This window comes from Simochromis diagramma, unplaced genomic scaffold (assembly GCF_900408965.1).
Source record: "Simochromis diagramma unplaced genomic scaffold, fSimDia1.1 OVJJ01000501.1, whole genome shotgun sequence".
Classification (NCBI taxonomy): domain Eukaryota; kingdom Metazoa; phylum Chordata; class Actinopteri; order Cichliformes; family Cichlidae; genus Simochromis; species Simochromis diagramma.
Window position 1 is genome coordinate 6,395,872 of NW_024387320.1, and position 15,201 is coordinate 6,411,072.

A 15,201-nucleotide genomic window follows, 5' to 3' on the forward strand; every position below is an offset into this window, starting at 1 on the left:
GTGTTTGACAGTATAATGATTCCCAACAGTGCATTGATTTCTTGTGCGCTAACTGCATTTTGGGCTTTAAATTCTTCAGCACAGCTGCAAGTTCCTGCTTTGACACAACACAACTGTCTGATCGCTCAGATCTCACCTCCCTGACACACGGAGAGACAGACAGGATGGATTTATGTGTAGAAACAAACAATAACAGCTGATCCATTTATATAGAAATATCTAACCAACACACACACAGCATGCTGACAGGCTGACTATGTGTGTGTGTGTGTGTGTGTGTGTGTGTGTGTGTGTGTGTGTGTGTGTGTGTTTGTATGTGTGTGTGTGTTAATCTCCTCACACTGAGAGACTCTAATAACCCCCCACGGGCTGAACCAACTGCTCTCTACTACTGCCAACACACACACACACACACAGTGCTGGCTTAATGACATTAGCTTGGATGAAATACAGCAAAACAGATTGGCTTCAACAACACACACACATTTAAATTACACCTTCATCCTGCTTCACTAACTAGTTCTGTTTGAACGGTTTTCAACCAAAAATCTCACAGCAAAATGATACCACCATATTACACAAGAATAAAGCAGAGTCCTTTAAGCTTTAAAGCCATCACAGGGCTGGCTTTTGTTTTTGCATACTGGAGATGTAGCTGAGATATGGAGCGCTGATGCCTGGATGTATAGATGGTAGATATAAGGACAGGTGAAGATGGAGGGGAAAAGGGGAAAGAGGGAAGAGATCTTCTACTAAGTCAAGTGTTGAGGTGCATTTAATTTATTTAGCTATGCAAGCTGAAGGTTAAAGACAGCATGATTACTAGAGTGGGTAGCGTGCATACCCCTGAGTCAAAAATGCCCTCAGTAAATGAGTCCTTCATTCGACTCTGAGCCTGTGAGCTTGCTGCATTTCATTCCTCTACTCCCTTTCCTAGATTTCCTCTTTTCTGCTGCTGCTACTGTCTAAAAAAGGTAAAATGCACTCAAAACCTCAAGAATTAATGAACAAGAAGGACAACAAATCCAATCACTCTAGCCAGAGTCAAATGTGAATTAACAAGTGATGTGTAAAGCCCAGTGAAAGTCATTTGAAGACACAGAACTCTTAAAGACAAACTGCATTCACAATAAATAAATAAATAAAACCCCATTTCATCATTAAAGGTGAGATAAAGATGGTTAATCAGCTCTACAATTAAGCAGACAGGACGATGACGCTACCTCGTATAGGTGTGAATACCAATTCTTGCCCTATTAGTCTGATACACTTCATCTCATAATCAATCATAATCTTCTAATTATGGCTGTCAATTCCTAATAGCTAAAGTGCTATAGTTAATTTACTTAAATGTAAATAAATACAAGCTAAAAATGTCTCCTGTTACAGGACATGATGCATAATTATGATCTTTTATCTTCATTATACCATATATTAGATAACGTCTCCAGTTTCTCATTGGGAAATGCAGTGTCCTTCCATTTATTGTATGGATCAGAAGATTTTTAACCCAGTTCAGAATCAGAACAAAGAGCCTACTACAACTATTGGGCCGAAAAAGGATCACAGGAAACAGAATTAAACAGAATAAAATGTAAACATTTAAAAAAAAAATGTTTTTTGGTCTTTTTTCATTTGTTTTCTGACCCACATGTAAGCTAAAACATAAACGGCTCAAACAGGGGTTAGATACACAAAAAACACATCTGAGGATTTTACACAGGCTTGTCCAGACAGCAGATTTCAGTCTGGCAAACTGTATTGGATTTATCAGCGTCCTGATAAGATGTAGTCATACTCCACAGTCAACTACAAGAGCCAATTTCACACTGAAAAAAAAACGGAAATTCTGAAAAGATAAAGCTTTAGTCTGTTAGCATGACATGTTACTTTTTCCTCCAAATTAAAAAAAAAACGCACACTGCAGCATTAGGGAGCGTACCCGGGGTGGGGGGGGTGGGGATTTAATTATGTCACAATGGAACTGTGTGTGCGTGTGTGTGCGTGTGTGTGCGTGTGTGCGCGTGTGTGTGCGTGTGTGTGCGTGCGTGTGTGTGATGTCAAGTTTCAGGTGGTCTCAACACAAGATAACTTCTCCATTACAACACCAGCTGCTTCTAGATACAGAGAGAAAAACACCCACAGTCTGTCTGTCTAACACCACCATGTCTACTCGACACCATGACAACCCATCACCATGGACACTGACCTGTGGGGTTCTCCGGGATGATAGGCGTCCAGGTCAGTTTGGTTCGGGTGAGCAGGACGTCGTGACTCTTCTTGCCCAGTTTGAAGATCCCGTGCAGCACAACGCACTCACTGACACATAATAAACACACACAGTTTGCTTTGTCCAATAGGAAGTCATAGATATCAATCATGTCAATAAATATATATAACAAATGTTTATAATTGGCAAAGTGAAGAAAAAGTTGATTCATCATTTTACTGCTTAGTCTGTTAGGCTTTAAAATGTCAGAAAATAAATGTAAATTAGTGAAAATGGTGAATACAAGAGTTTACGATAGCCCTGGTAAAGGTTTCTATGGCCAACAACTCAAAATGAGGTTGTCCAAAAAAAAAAAAAAAAGTCGATTCCCAGACTATAATTGATACCAAAAATTACTATTGGATTAGACACTTTTGCAACACTATTGATACCAACATTGTCATCTTTGGCTCCTCCAGCTGACACACAACTTCATCCAACTGTCCATCCATCCGTCACACAGCCTGTCCCCTAGCTGAAGTTCACAACACTGAACAACACTTTGGGGACTTTAAAGGTCAGTAAGGCTCCCGTTTCAACAAAATTTAGGTACCGAACAGTTATCGTAAACGTTAACCTGGCACACGCACACACATCACTGTTAGCTAGTTTCATCAGCAGTTACCTGATAGCCACAAACCCAACCTTAGGGGGTCTCAAGCAAGTGCACTCCAAACACGATGTCATGCCAAAAGATGATTACCAACGTCTGACAATTTGTATATGTTTTCTATGTCTAATAACCTTCTATATATATATCGGTAAATAGGCTGTGTAAACAGGATTTATGAAGAGGTTATATATAACACTATAATGATTATTGCAGATGTATCTCTGTATGTCTGATCGTACGTTCCCTTTCTCCTCTTAGACAAGTAACAAAACTTGATGAAACTTTGCATACACATTGCCTCAGGCACCATGAGTGACAACATCTGTCTAGCGTTTACAAATGTTTTATATAAATCCCACAATTTTAGATATTTGTACATTTCACTGTTCAACTGAGCACTGAATGTAATGTCAGAGTAGAATGGTGTGTCACAATATAATATATCATACTATAATGATCGTAGCATATGTAAGTATGCTTGTATGCTTCCTGTCTCCTGCATGTAGCACGGGGGTTTACTAGTTAAAAATTTTTTTTTTAAATACCTGTTTTGCACTTTGCCAAAAACTGGCTGCAGCTTTTGCTTGAAACAGAAATGTTCTTTCTGGACTCAAAATGATTTTATATCATTCAAGACAGAAATATTTGATAAATTATAACAAGTCTTCAACAAGTCTTTTACAGCAGTTACAGAAAATCTTTTTTTGGCAAAAACTGGCAACTGCTTGCTAGCAGATGATCACTTTTTGGCATGACATTGGTCCCAAGCCTGGATAGTCGGGAGAGCTGTGTCAGGACCAAATCAAACATGCGGACCTATCTGCTGTGGCAACCTCTGTAAAATGAGAGAGCAGCCGAAGGTACTTTTATCCGATAGCCACATTATCCATTATTAGCTAGCTGCTACCACTATTATCATTAAGGTAGCAGCTAGCTGCTGTGGCTAATCGCAAAATGGTAACATTAATGTAGGAGCAGAAATGATCAGTCTTGACCATTTATAACTTTATAAAAGATGGTCTTATTCTAACAGGATAATATTTGTGTCTAAAAACATAACAGCACACTTCATATCATTTTACTCTATAAGTGTTTGTCACATATCTGTATTTTTATTGTTTATAATAAAGTTTTATGTGATCTGCCCCAGGAATACAGATGTGAATTAGCAGTTTTACTATAATCTGGCATGTTTAGATTTTTGTCCCTGTTAAATAAAAGAAAGAAAGACAGAAAAAAGTCTATTTCAATGCAATATTAATTCTGTAACTTTATTGTTAATGCGTTCTAGATCCTTCCCCAGGAAATTGTGAATTGTACATCGTTTTTGTAAATTCTGATGAATGCTCATCAACCTTTTCATCAACCTTATTTGTACCTTTTCATCATTATTTATTCTTTATTTCTACAAATGACAACACAAACATCAGGCAAGGTTCAGCATATAATGGAAGATAATGCAGTGTGACTCTCAGGCATTCTGCACTGCTTTAAAATAGCTTTTCTAATTTAATAACCCGCTGAGTGTATATACAGACAGGAGCTACTCTTTAGTCTTTCTTTGTGTTTGCTAATTCTATGTTATCTGTTTGAGGAAGTAACCTGATTAAATATGCAAACAAGGGGACTGATTATCAGACTTTCTCTGAAAAGTGCTCTAATATCAAACTTCCTCTCTAGCTCCTCTTTGAATCCTTAAGCTAAATTGATTCAATAATGAATAAAAACTAAGAAAAAACAAATCTGTGGTGAAAACCAAAGATATGCACCAAGTACCAAGACGTTTTGAAAACAAGAATTAGTTTGGTATGAAGTTGTGAGCCAAACAATTATTATTTATGTTGACATACTTCATCTCCCTTTATGAAACATAGTGGGAGTGTACCAATTGCTGTCCATCAGTCATAGCTTGCTAGCAGGATTAAAATGTGTCACTTGCATGCAATTTCGCTTTTCTTCATAGAAATTTATTTTCATTTATTTTATTGAGCATAAACAGTTTAGAGTCTGTTCATAACCACAGTGCACAGCCATGTGCTTTGCAAGGTCAATTAGTCCATTTTAAATTGTTTTTTATGTTTAATATGTATCATTTGGGTTGCGGGAAATAGTACCTCAATAACATGTCTAAACCGGAAGAGTAACAGTTGCACGTTGGCACAATCGTTTATTTATTTATTGACTTTGTAAGGATTTAACTGGTGTGCTTTTACTTTGAAAAGCTTCCTGAAGAGACGGGTTTTGACTACGAGTAGTCGGCTCTTTCTCTCCTCTGCTATGTCACTTTATTGTATGAACCGAGACACGTGTGGGTCCAAAACGTGGGTCTGTTTATAACGCGACCCTGGAGGAAACCCACAAGAACCACTCACCTCTGCACCTCCTGCTCAAACTCCACCTGCTCCTCTCCTTCCCGCTGCTCCTTCTTCTTTTTCCCACTCCGCTTCGTTTTCTTCTTCTTCGTACTCTCTCGCTGTTCTCTCTGCGGCAGCTCCTCGGGCTCCGACATATCTACTGTTTATTTACGCACAAGCAAATAAACAAAAAACAAACAAACAACAACAACAAAAACTCTACCGTTATGAGTTTGATACCCTCTGATAAACACGTAGTAAGCTGATCACGGTGTATTTCCGGGTCTTGTCGCTATGGCAACAGGCAGCGGCTTTAGTTTAGCGGACTGGCACAGTTCGAGCACGCGGCAGATTCACTGGTGTGTAATCAACAAGCGCGCGCGCGCACCTGTGTGAGCTTCAAAACTCAGGTTTGTTTATTGCTGCATTTTAGTGTGAATGTGATTAGCAATCCAAATTTTTTAATTATATTTAAAGGAGTCACTGGAGACCAAAATATAATTAACATTGCAGGCTAAACAGCAGAACAATTATTTAAAAAAGGTAGACCTTACCTTTGACACCTTAAATAGCGTTAAGATATTTCAAGAGTTTGGTATTTTATGTTTCCATGTTGTTTTATTTTTCGATTTTTATTTTTCACTGTTTTTAAAACTGGGAATCAGTAAGCTAGCACTGTCGCAGGCTAGCTAGACTGATTAACAAGGTGCAATTGTAATGTACTACATGACAGTTAAGGAGGATTTAAACTTTTATTTTATGTAAAGTTAGCATTTTAATCTAATTGTGTTTTCACATCTATAGGTGTTTAATCTGTTCCAAAACAGGTGATACATCTGGCCAATAAGCCAACTAAACATTCTCATGTGTTTGTAGTTACAGACTTGGAGTTCACTTGGAGAAAACACAGACATTCTAGCACCTCTAAAACTCACTAATTAGTACGTATATTAGCATATCTTGCTAATTTAATCTATACACAAACATAGATTTGCAGCTAATTTCTGACCACAATATGCTATGATAATATAACTTTCATGTATAATGGAACCAGTGGAAGTGATTAGTCTCTTAATAGACGCTTTCACTCTGTCATCTTCTCCAGTAACTAAAGACACAAATAAAAGCTGCGTTTAGATCCTCCCTCATACTAAGAGACAAATAGTATATTTAGCAAAAGCCAGTTAACAGCAAACAGAACATAAAGCATCAATACTTTTGATATGACTGGCTGCATTTTGATCCATCCATCCATCCAATTAATTATAGTCAAGGCATGAGTCCCCTTATATGCTATAATAGACGGCCAATCAAAGAGGAAAGTGACTCTGGTATAAACACCATATTATGAGCCACAACACAAACGTGTGTGTGTGTGTTGCTGACAGATGGCTGAGTTAAAGCTGCATTAATCAGTGTTATGATCAGCCAACAGACTGAAACGCAAAACCACTATCACAAAGACTTGTGCTAATACTGTTAATTAATAATACTGATAATACAGCTGCTGCTGCTAAAGTGAAAGCTACCTTCTGAGTGTAATAACGCATTTGTAGTTTCACTGTGAGCAACTTACACAAGCAGCCGTCATTGAGATTTTTTCCAGAGCTCCACATTTGCCTTCACAATGTCCCTTTACTGGAAGCATGATTATTTTGAAGTGAGGTTTTCAGAGCTGCCAGATATTTAGGATCCGTACCAATAATTACAGCTTCCACTGTTTGACTGTTGAAAAGAGCCTTTGCCACTTGTTTTTACCCTTTCTCTGATTTTCTACCTGCTTTTACATCGTCCTGTCTAATGAAAGTAAAAAAAAACCAAACATATTTTTTACTTATATAATCTTTTCTTTGTGGTTTAAATTCTGTAGTTCTGACCAGGATTTATTCATGCTTTAGTTGAAGTTTCTCTCATTATTATTCCATTTATTCCACCAACAGGAAGGCTAAATGGTGGGATATGGCCACCATATTGTCCCTGTTGACTTACACACACACACACACACACACACACACACACACATACACACACCAATACTCAGCAGGACAGCAGTGTGTGGAGGGGGGCTCTCATGCATAAACAAGATCATTTTCATAAATTAAAATCTTGCTTGCAGAACGAACATCTGTGCCCTTCACACACGCACACGCACACACACACACACACAAACACAGAGAGAGAGAGAGAGAGAGACTGTAATCTGAGTTTTGTCCTTTATTTGGCGTGATAATGTCATTAGCATGATTTCCTCTGGAAGGAGATATGAATTTCTCCCTTGTGTGTTTAGTGTTGTGCAAGGAGCCTAAACACAGCGGTCACTTGCAAAATTTGTGACGTTATTATGACATCAGATCTTGTGGGAATTTTTCAAGAATACTCGCATAGCTGCGAGCAGCCAATTTCTTCCTCTTCAGGCTAAGCACTCATTACATTGCATTGAAAAAACACCTAACCTCAGTTTAAACCCCTTAAACAGCAACCTTATAAGAACTCAGATTTCGGGATGTTGATTTGGTTTCCAAAATTTAACCATCAGTATTTTTGTCTAGACCAAGGATGTCAAACTCTTTAAAAATGTGGGCCACTTCACATCAAAGTTGGTTGAACCAGTGAAACTACAGTAAACGTATAACCTTACAGAGAAGGTTCTGGTTAGTCATTGCTCAGATAGTCCTGTAATTCCAAATTTTTAAATATAAAGTTTTCAGTAATTTACAGAAGCCTTGTACTTTGATGTAGTATAGATACAATGGGGGATGGAAGTATTTGTCAATAGGAAAATGTGTATAACTTGTGAAAATACTGTTAAAAGTCCCAAATCTATGCACTTCTACACATTTTATAAACCTGTCCAGTGGCCTGGGTTGTAGTCTTTTGCCTGATCTTATGTTTGGCACCCCTGGTCTAGACTTTCTGAAACTGAAGGGTGTTTCCAACAGAAAAGACTAAGAAAACAAAAGATTATTCACATTAATTAGGCTGAATAAATTCTTAAAAATACATCAATATATATATAATGATGTATTTCATTTGAGGTATCTACCCACTAGCCACTTTTATTAGGTATGTATTGCTAGTACTGTGTTGGACCCCCCTTTTATCTTCAGGACTGGCACAAATGTGTAAAAACTCCTCAGAGACATTAGCCTATGTTGGCAGGACGGCATCATACATTTGCTGCAGATTTGTCAGATCCACCTTTATGACATTAATCTCCCGATCCAGCACATCCCAAAGGTGCTCTGTTGGATTGAGATCTGGTGACTGTGGTGGCCATGCTGATGCTTGGTTTGAACTTTAGCAGGTCATCTTGAAAATGTCTAAATTGCTAGATGCATGGAGTTGCTGCTAATATGGCTGATATTTCCATTAACGAGCAGTTTAACAGTATATACTTTATAAAATAACCACTAAGTATTATATACTGCTCTAAAACAACAGCAGGACCAAAATTGGCATGTTATTTGTATCTAATGACATTGTGTTTATTTGTTTTGTTGTCTTTCTGCACATAATGAGAGTCTCTGAGACGGATCACATTGAATCCCTTTTAATAAAAGGTATTTATAAACATCTATCTTATAAAATATGAACAAGAGTCACATGAAATGTTAACAGAACACTACAGGAATGTTATAAAAAGCAAAAAGTAAAAATCACATAAACACTTCAGCTCATCACCGGCCCAACACTGCCTCACACACTGACCCAAAAATAGAGAAATCTTTATTCTTTCAACATTTGGAATTATTATACTGAGGGTCACTCAGATTTTTAACAAAATTGCATAGTTTACTCCAGATTATTGCTCATTGATTATTGATTATTTTTAAGTGATAATATGGATAATAACGAGACATTCAGAGAGCGTCTCCCGCAGGATGAAGTGCTACAAAGAAGGTTACATCAAGGTGACATCTTTGCGACGTCGCCGTTGTCAGGATGAGTCGCAGAGCCTGACGCAGACAGAAAGAAAAAAAGCAAGGGCAGACAGAAAGACAGCTTTAAAACGATAGAAGTACACAAGACTGTCTTTCCATACAAAGGTCTCTCTGTCTTCATCAGTCTCTCAGTCCTTCGTCCTCTTCTTCCTCAGGAGTCATGGAAGATGGCGTTCAGCTGGGCGTTCATCAGCCGCTCGTGGTGTGAGTGTCCGTCAAAGCCCATCAGCCCGTCCACTTGTAGGTCACCACAGCGTGGGTTGGAACCCCCGCTGCCATAGATGGCAGGGTGTCCTCCAGCTCCCCCGCCTCCATAGTGCACACTGAAGGAGAAGCTCTTGTCGTAATCGGTGGCTGCGACGGCCTCGTGCTTGAAGGACGAGGAGAAGTTCCCGTTGATGCTGAGCGGTGGGCTGAGCGGCGGGTCAAACGCCGGGCCGTCCGACACGAGGACGCCATCAAAGAAGGGCTCCAGTGGGCCATAGGGTTGACCTTTGACCTGGTGGAAGATGTGAGAGGGGTCCATGGTGCCGTAGGGAGGGCTGGGCAGGCCGGCCGTAAGCCCGGGGCTCTGGTAGGGAAAATGTCCGGGGTAGGAACTGGCACCGACAGGGGGAAGGTGAGCTGGCAGGTCTGGAGTCTGCTCTGGCAGGAACGTCCGAGGGTTAAGCTGCAGGCAGCCCGCCACCAGATTAGTGGTCGGCTGAGACAGACCTGACAATAGAAGGACAATGATTAGTCAATACTGATCAATACATGCTGGCCATTGTTTCTTTATAGCATTAAATAGTTAATAATTAGTGCTTGTCAATACTTGTTAATGACTATAAACACAGTTTATTGGTATCAGTCTATTGTCACGAGGTTCATTTATACATGTTAATAAATATGAATACCTGCTATTAAATGTAATAGAAGCACTAGTTAACTAATCATCCATGTACTGTAATATTGTTTTTTATTAAGTTGTTTTTAAATATTATAACTGTATGCTGTAATAGCTGTTAATAAATGCCAGTACATATTAATTAATGCTATTTTTTGAGAATCTTAAAATTGTGACTAATTAACTACGTAATTGTATTATTTTATGTAAAAAAAAAAACACAAGCAAACAAAACGCAGAGATGTTATGCCAAAATTTAGTTCCATAATGACACCTACAAGGTTATTTAAAAAAAATCTAATTAGTACTGCTGTTTGCAGTCAAGTAATTTCTCTTTTTTTAAACACATACAGGGCTAGTTTAATAGACACAATCTTATACATGAAATCAGATGACCTCATCCCAGAAAAATCTGCATGCATCCACCAGTAAACTATGAATAAGTAGATGAACCAATGAGCTAAATGTGGCTTGTAAAAAAACCTCAAACCTCACGAAACACATTCACCCGAGACATTATACATTTGTCGAACTAATTTCTTTATGAAAACTTTTCAGGAATTTTGTTATTTTGCATTACACGTATTGACGACTTCACCTCGTTGAACCACACTCATTCATTACAAAAACTACCTACTCATGAGACATCATTAATTTTACCTGTGCTGCTCCTACTGTGACACTTATAAATATTTGTTGTAAAAAAGCTGTATTACAGTCTCATCTATCAGCTAAACTGTCACACTAAAGAGTCCACATGCTCTTTGTGCCCAATGGGAAAACGCTTCCTGGGTAAAAATCCTTGTTGTCCCTTTATGTTTCATAATCAGAGACCAGACTGGGTCAGCCTTCGGTCCAGTCCATTGTAGTCTGTTATTGTTAGGTGGGATTTACCTTTGCAGAGTGCCTGGACGAAGCTCATGAGGTCAGGTGCCTTTCCAGAGCGCAGTATCTCGCTCAGGGCCCAGATGTAGTTCTTGGCGAGGCGCAGTGTCTCGATTTTTGATAGTTTCTGCGTTTTGGAGTAACAGGGGACAACTTTTCGCAGACTCTCCAGGGCATCGTTCAGGCCGTGCATGCGGTTTCTTTCCCGGGCGTTAGCCTTCATCCGACGGACCTTAAACCTCCAAAATACATGAAGCAGATTCATTGTTAGCTGGGTTATCTCTCATTTCCTCTGAAACATCTTAGTAGTGTTCGTTTTTATTCAGTAACCTTTTGCATAAGTTTGCAAACAATTGTATGTAGATGTAAAACGTTGCATGTTGTCTCACATTGATTTTACTCTGTGTTCTGGTATTTTGCAAGCACTTACTGATCAAATGTACGTAACAATTTTCTGCTAATCAAAATCTGAACAAAAACATGTTTCCAGAGAAAATTGTGGCAGATGGCTTGATTCAATATGAGCTCCAACACAGAGCCGCCTGTAGTGACAGGTTCAGTGAGGGACTTCATTAAACTGTGGGAGGAACCTGTGAAAATGACCCTCAGCACATTTCTTTGTTCCCCCTATTTATTTATGTATCCAGTTATGTTTCTATTTAATTTGTAAGCTATAAGTTGCTATTTCTTCAATGATTCAGCACACACACACAGAGCCTTTTGACATCAGCTGTGTGTGTGCTGAGGATGAGACTAAGTACATGCTAAAGCAATTATTGTGCATACAGAATGAATGTTGATGATTGACAGGCCCTGTAAGTTTTAACAAATGCCCACATCTATCTTACTCCTAAACAACACTGCACAAAATGACAGAAACGTCTCTTGACTGAAAACGCAGAATCGGCATTCGTTTGGAAAGTTGCCTTACAAAGGACATTTTAAATGAGCACAGTTTAGTGACTAAATTTGTGTGTCTTATTTCATTTTCTTTCCTTATAGTTTGAAAAATTAGAAGTATTTTCTATTAGATGTCACTGTACACAGACACACTTTTAGGACGCCAATGTTCTTAGTTTCCCGGTGCCGTGTTTGTGTCTGCAAAGTAAATGTTAATACTATGTGATTAAAAAAAAATTCTTTGGTTAAAGATGAATCCTGTTCATGTCTATAATTTCCTGCATTTAGAGCTAAGAGTAAGTTAGAGCTTTAAAAAAAAATTACATGTATGTGAGCCAAAACACTGACCTTCATTATAAAGCATAAATCTATCTATCGATCTCTACAAGTGTGATCATAAAAAAATGCAGAAAACTACAAAATTAAAACTAGAATTTCAACCATCCTTTGAATATTTTTATTCCTGTTAAGCGGTTTTGTGTCTTTTTAATAGTTTAATCCAATGCAAGTGATTTCTACTGAATGGGTCCTGCTTTACAGAGGTTGAACCTTGTGAGACTTCCGCTAGTGCAACTTTGGATTTTTAATTTTCAACTTGAAAGTGTTGCTTTCACATCACACTGAGAGCAAGCAGAGGAAAAGAGAATCTACCTCTGCAGACGAGCCTTTGTCATCTTCTTCTTCTTGGGCCCTCGCCTTTTGGGTTTGCTCTCCCCGTCTTCTTCTTCTTCCTCCTCTTCCTCCTCTTCATCATCCTCCTCATCCTCCTCTAGATGATGGAGGTGGTCCTCCTCCTCCTCCCCTCCTCCACCTGTAACTCCTTCTGCACTCCTCTCTCTTTCTGCAGGGCTGCAGAGCTCCTGCTGCTCATCCGACTCCACTGACATCTGCTCCTCCAGCACAGACCTCGTCATGATGCTGATTTCTGATGGAAAACAATTTTATCTGATATTAAAGAATAATAAAACACTCCTGCAAGTTTGCTGTCACACTTAAGCTTAACAGAACAGAGAACAATTAACAGTTTGGGATTTTAAGATTTAGTCCCTGACTTTAGAACATTTGGGTAGAATTTTATTTAGACGGTCTTTATTTAAATAAAACAGAACAAAGACGATGAAATTAAAGGAGCAATTGGACATTTTAATTTACCCGCTGAAAGACAGAAAGAAAGATCCTCTGTTGAACCGAATCCAATATTAAATATAAATGCCAAATATAAACATAAAATGTGCAGACAAAGGTACCATCTCTACAGAAGAAAAAAGAATGTAATAAAAGAAAACTGCGGTGTTAAGAATGGCTGCACAATTAGCTACAAAGCGTGTTTTCATATTTAGATATTAGAATGTGTCGGTAACACCCGCGCAAAGGATTGCAAACTGCCTCCAGAGAGACGCAATCACGTCTCTGTTCAGAATTTTTTTTTAATGATTTAACAGAAAGCGTTTAAAATATATCGAAACTCTAAATAAATAAATATATTTAAAAAAACATTTAAAGTATTTAACAAAGTGTGCGAAATGCGAAAGGCATTCTGTTACAGCTTATTGATAAAAAGTGTAGTTTTTTATAAGGCGAAGTTACAATAATAATAGTGATAAAATAATAATAATACTAAGACTTTCTTTCTGCTGACTGGTTCCGTTAGTTTAACAGACCGACAGACGGCTGCAGGTGAGCAGACATTCGGTACTAACACGAATATAAAATACAATCGAAACTCAACGGATTAATAATTAAATGACGTTTTTTATTTTAGGAAAAAGTGTGTAACAGATTGGTCAACAAACAGGATAAAAACTCAAATATATAATATATAAACCAAAAAAAAAGAAAAAAGGAAACTGTTTTTAATTATTACAAAACAAAAATTACAGGCTTTTGCTTTTATTTTTTTTTAAACTGTCCTTTCTAATTGTCTATACATTAGATGAGAGGAAATAGGCTATTTTATTCATTGGTAAGTGAAGTGATCATTAACGTTCTAATAATTAATTAAAAAATAATTTTAAAAAAATTAATCACAAATAAGAAACCATATTCATCATTCCCAAGGTCAGACAACGCCGAGACCCAGCAACCAGAGGAATTCGCATATTGATTATTATTCAGTTATGAACCTACCTGCTGTAATGAGCCGCTGTATGTCAGATCGCACGCATCCCGCGCGCTCTGTCTGCGTGTCCGTGCGTGATTTTGCGTGATCTGCTATGAGGTTTCTGAGGTGTGTGTGGGATGCTGCTGGTTTTATACTCAGTACACACACGCAGCAGGGTTTGGTGGGGGTAATTAGCATATTGAGGCCCCGCCTTCCTGGCACGCGCCATATGGTGCTTGCGTCATTAAAACGGCCTCGGGGATCACGTGACAAATCTTCCATTTGTGCCATCCAGTCTCTCTCTTTCTCCCTCTCTCTGTCTTTTGTGAGGTGAGTTGACCATCTGTCGCCACAACATCTACGCATGCGTAGATTTAAACTTACTGCTGGAAGGCAAGTGTTGCATGTGATGATTGAGGTCACTATAGGCCTCAAAGACTTATCATTGCTGTCTGTTTTTAAACGTAAATGATTTGTAAATGATTAGGCGACAGCTTCTCACCTGTGGCTCTGAATCACAGCTTACTTGTCTGACAGGTAACAACATCTTGAGCTGTTGAAATGTGACTGACCCCGTCTCTTTCTCATGAATAATTAACAAAAATACCTCCAATCTCCTGCTGAGGAGATACTCATAGATGGGTCCTAGTGCTGTTTGATTCTTTATGTATATAATAAACATGTAGAGGAAAGACTCAATAGCTGTAAGAACGAACAAAACTTGTGTGCCTGTAAATATTTTGTCTGTACCTGGATTACTTGTATTCAGATTACTGTTGAGTTTAAATTATCTGACCTTTTCCATCCATTCATCCATTTTGTGCCACTTATCCAGATCTGGGATTTCCTCCCCCCCAGTTATCTCCTTCAGCTCTTTGCACTGAGGGGCATCGCGGCACTTCCAGGCCAGCTCAGACCTTCCCTACAGCATGCCTTGGATTTGCCCCAGGGTCTCCACGCAGCCGGAGATCCCTGACACACCTAGGAAGCATCCAGGAAGCATCCTGGTAAGATGCTCAGTGTGGAAAAGTAGCAGCTCTCCTCTAAACCCCTCTGAAGTAACAAAGGGCCTCTTTGCCACTTGTATCTATAAACTCATTCCTTTGGTCACACAACGAGTCATTCAACAAGTTCACTTTACATTCTTTCTTCTCCACAACAGACCCACATTACTGTTCAGTAACATAGTCAACGTCTTACTCTATAAAGCCAGTTAGTTTGTAGAGCTAAGTGAATGCGATAAAACTCAGTA

General features: G+C 38.7%; 2 protein-coding genes across 2 annotated transcripts in view; both read right to left on the reverse strand.

Annotated features, from left to right (window-relative positions):
* Window positions 1-5,579, reverse strand: part of cerkl (ceramide kinase-like) — a 31,858-nt gene extending 26,279 nt beyond the window's left edge. The window contains exons 1-3 of the mRNA XM_040005851.1: window positions 5,477-5,579; window positions 5,255-5,396; window positions 2,210-2,319 (exon numbers count right to left, since the gene is read on the reverse strand). Of these exons, the coding sequence (XP_039861785.1) occupies window positions 2,210-2,319; window positions 5,255-5,391 (247 nt within the window). The 5' untranslated portion in view covers window positions 5,392-5,396; window positions 5,477-5,579. The remainder of the gene's footprint in view (window positions 1-2,209; window positions 2,320-5,254; window positions 5,397-5,476) is intronic.
* Window positions 5,580-8,770: 3,191 nt separating this feature from the next.
* neurod1 (neuronal differentiation 1) lies at window positions 8,771-14,101 on the reverse strand. The gene is made up of 4 exons (XM_040005852.1): window positions 13,976-14,101; window positions 12,500-12,773; window positions 10,958-11,187; window positions 8,771-9,891 (listed from the first exon to the last, which is right to left on the reverse strand). The coding sequence occupies exons 2-4, from the start codon at window positions 12,760-12,762 to the stop codon at window positions 9,329-9,331; spliced, it is 1,056 nt and encodes a 351-aa protein (XP_039861786.1). The 5' UTR covers window positions 12,763-12,773; window positions 13,976-14,101; the 3' UTR covers window positions 8,771-9,328.
* Window positions 14,102-15,201: the final 1,100 nt, after the last annotated feature.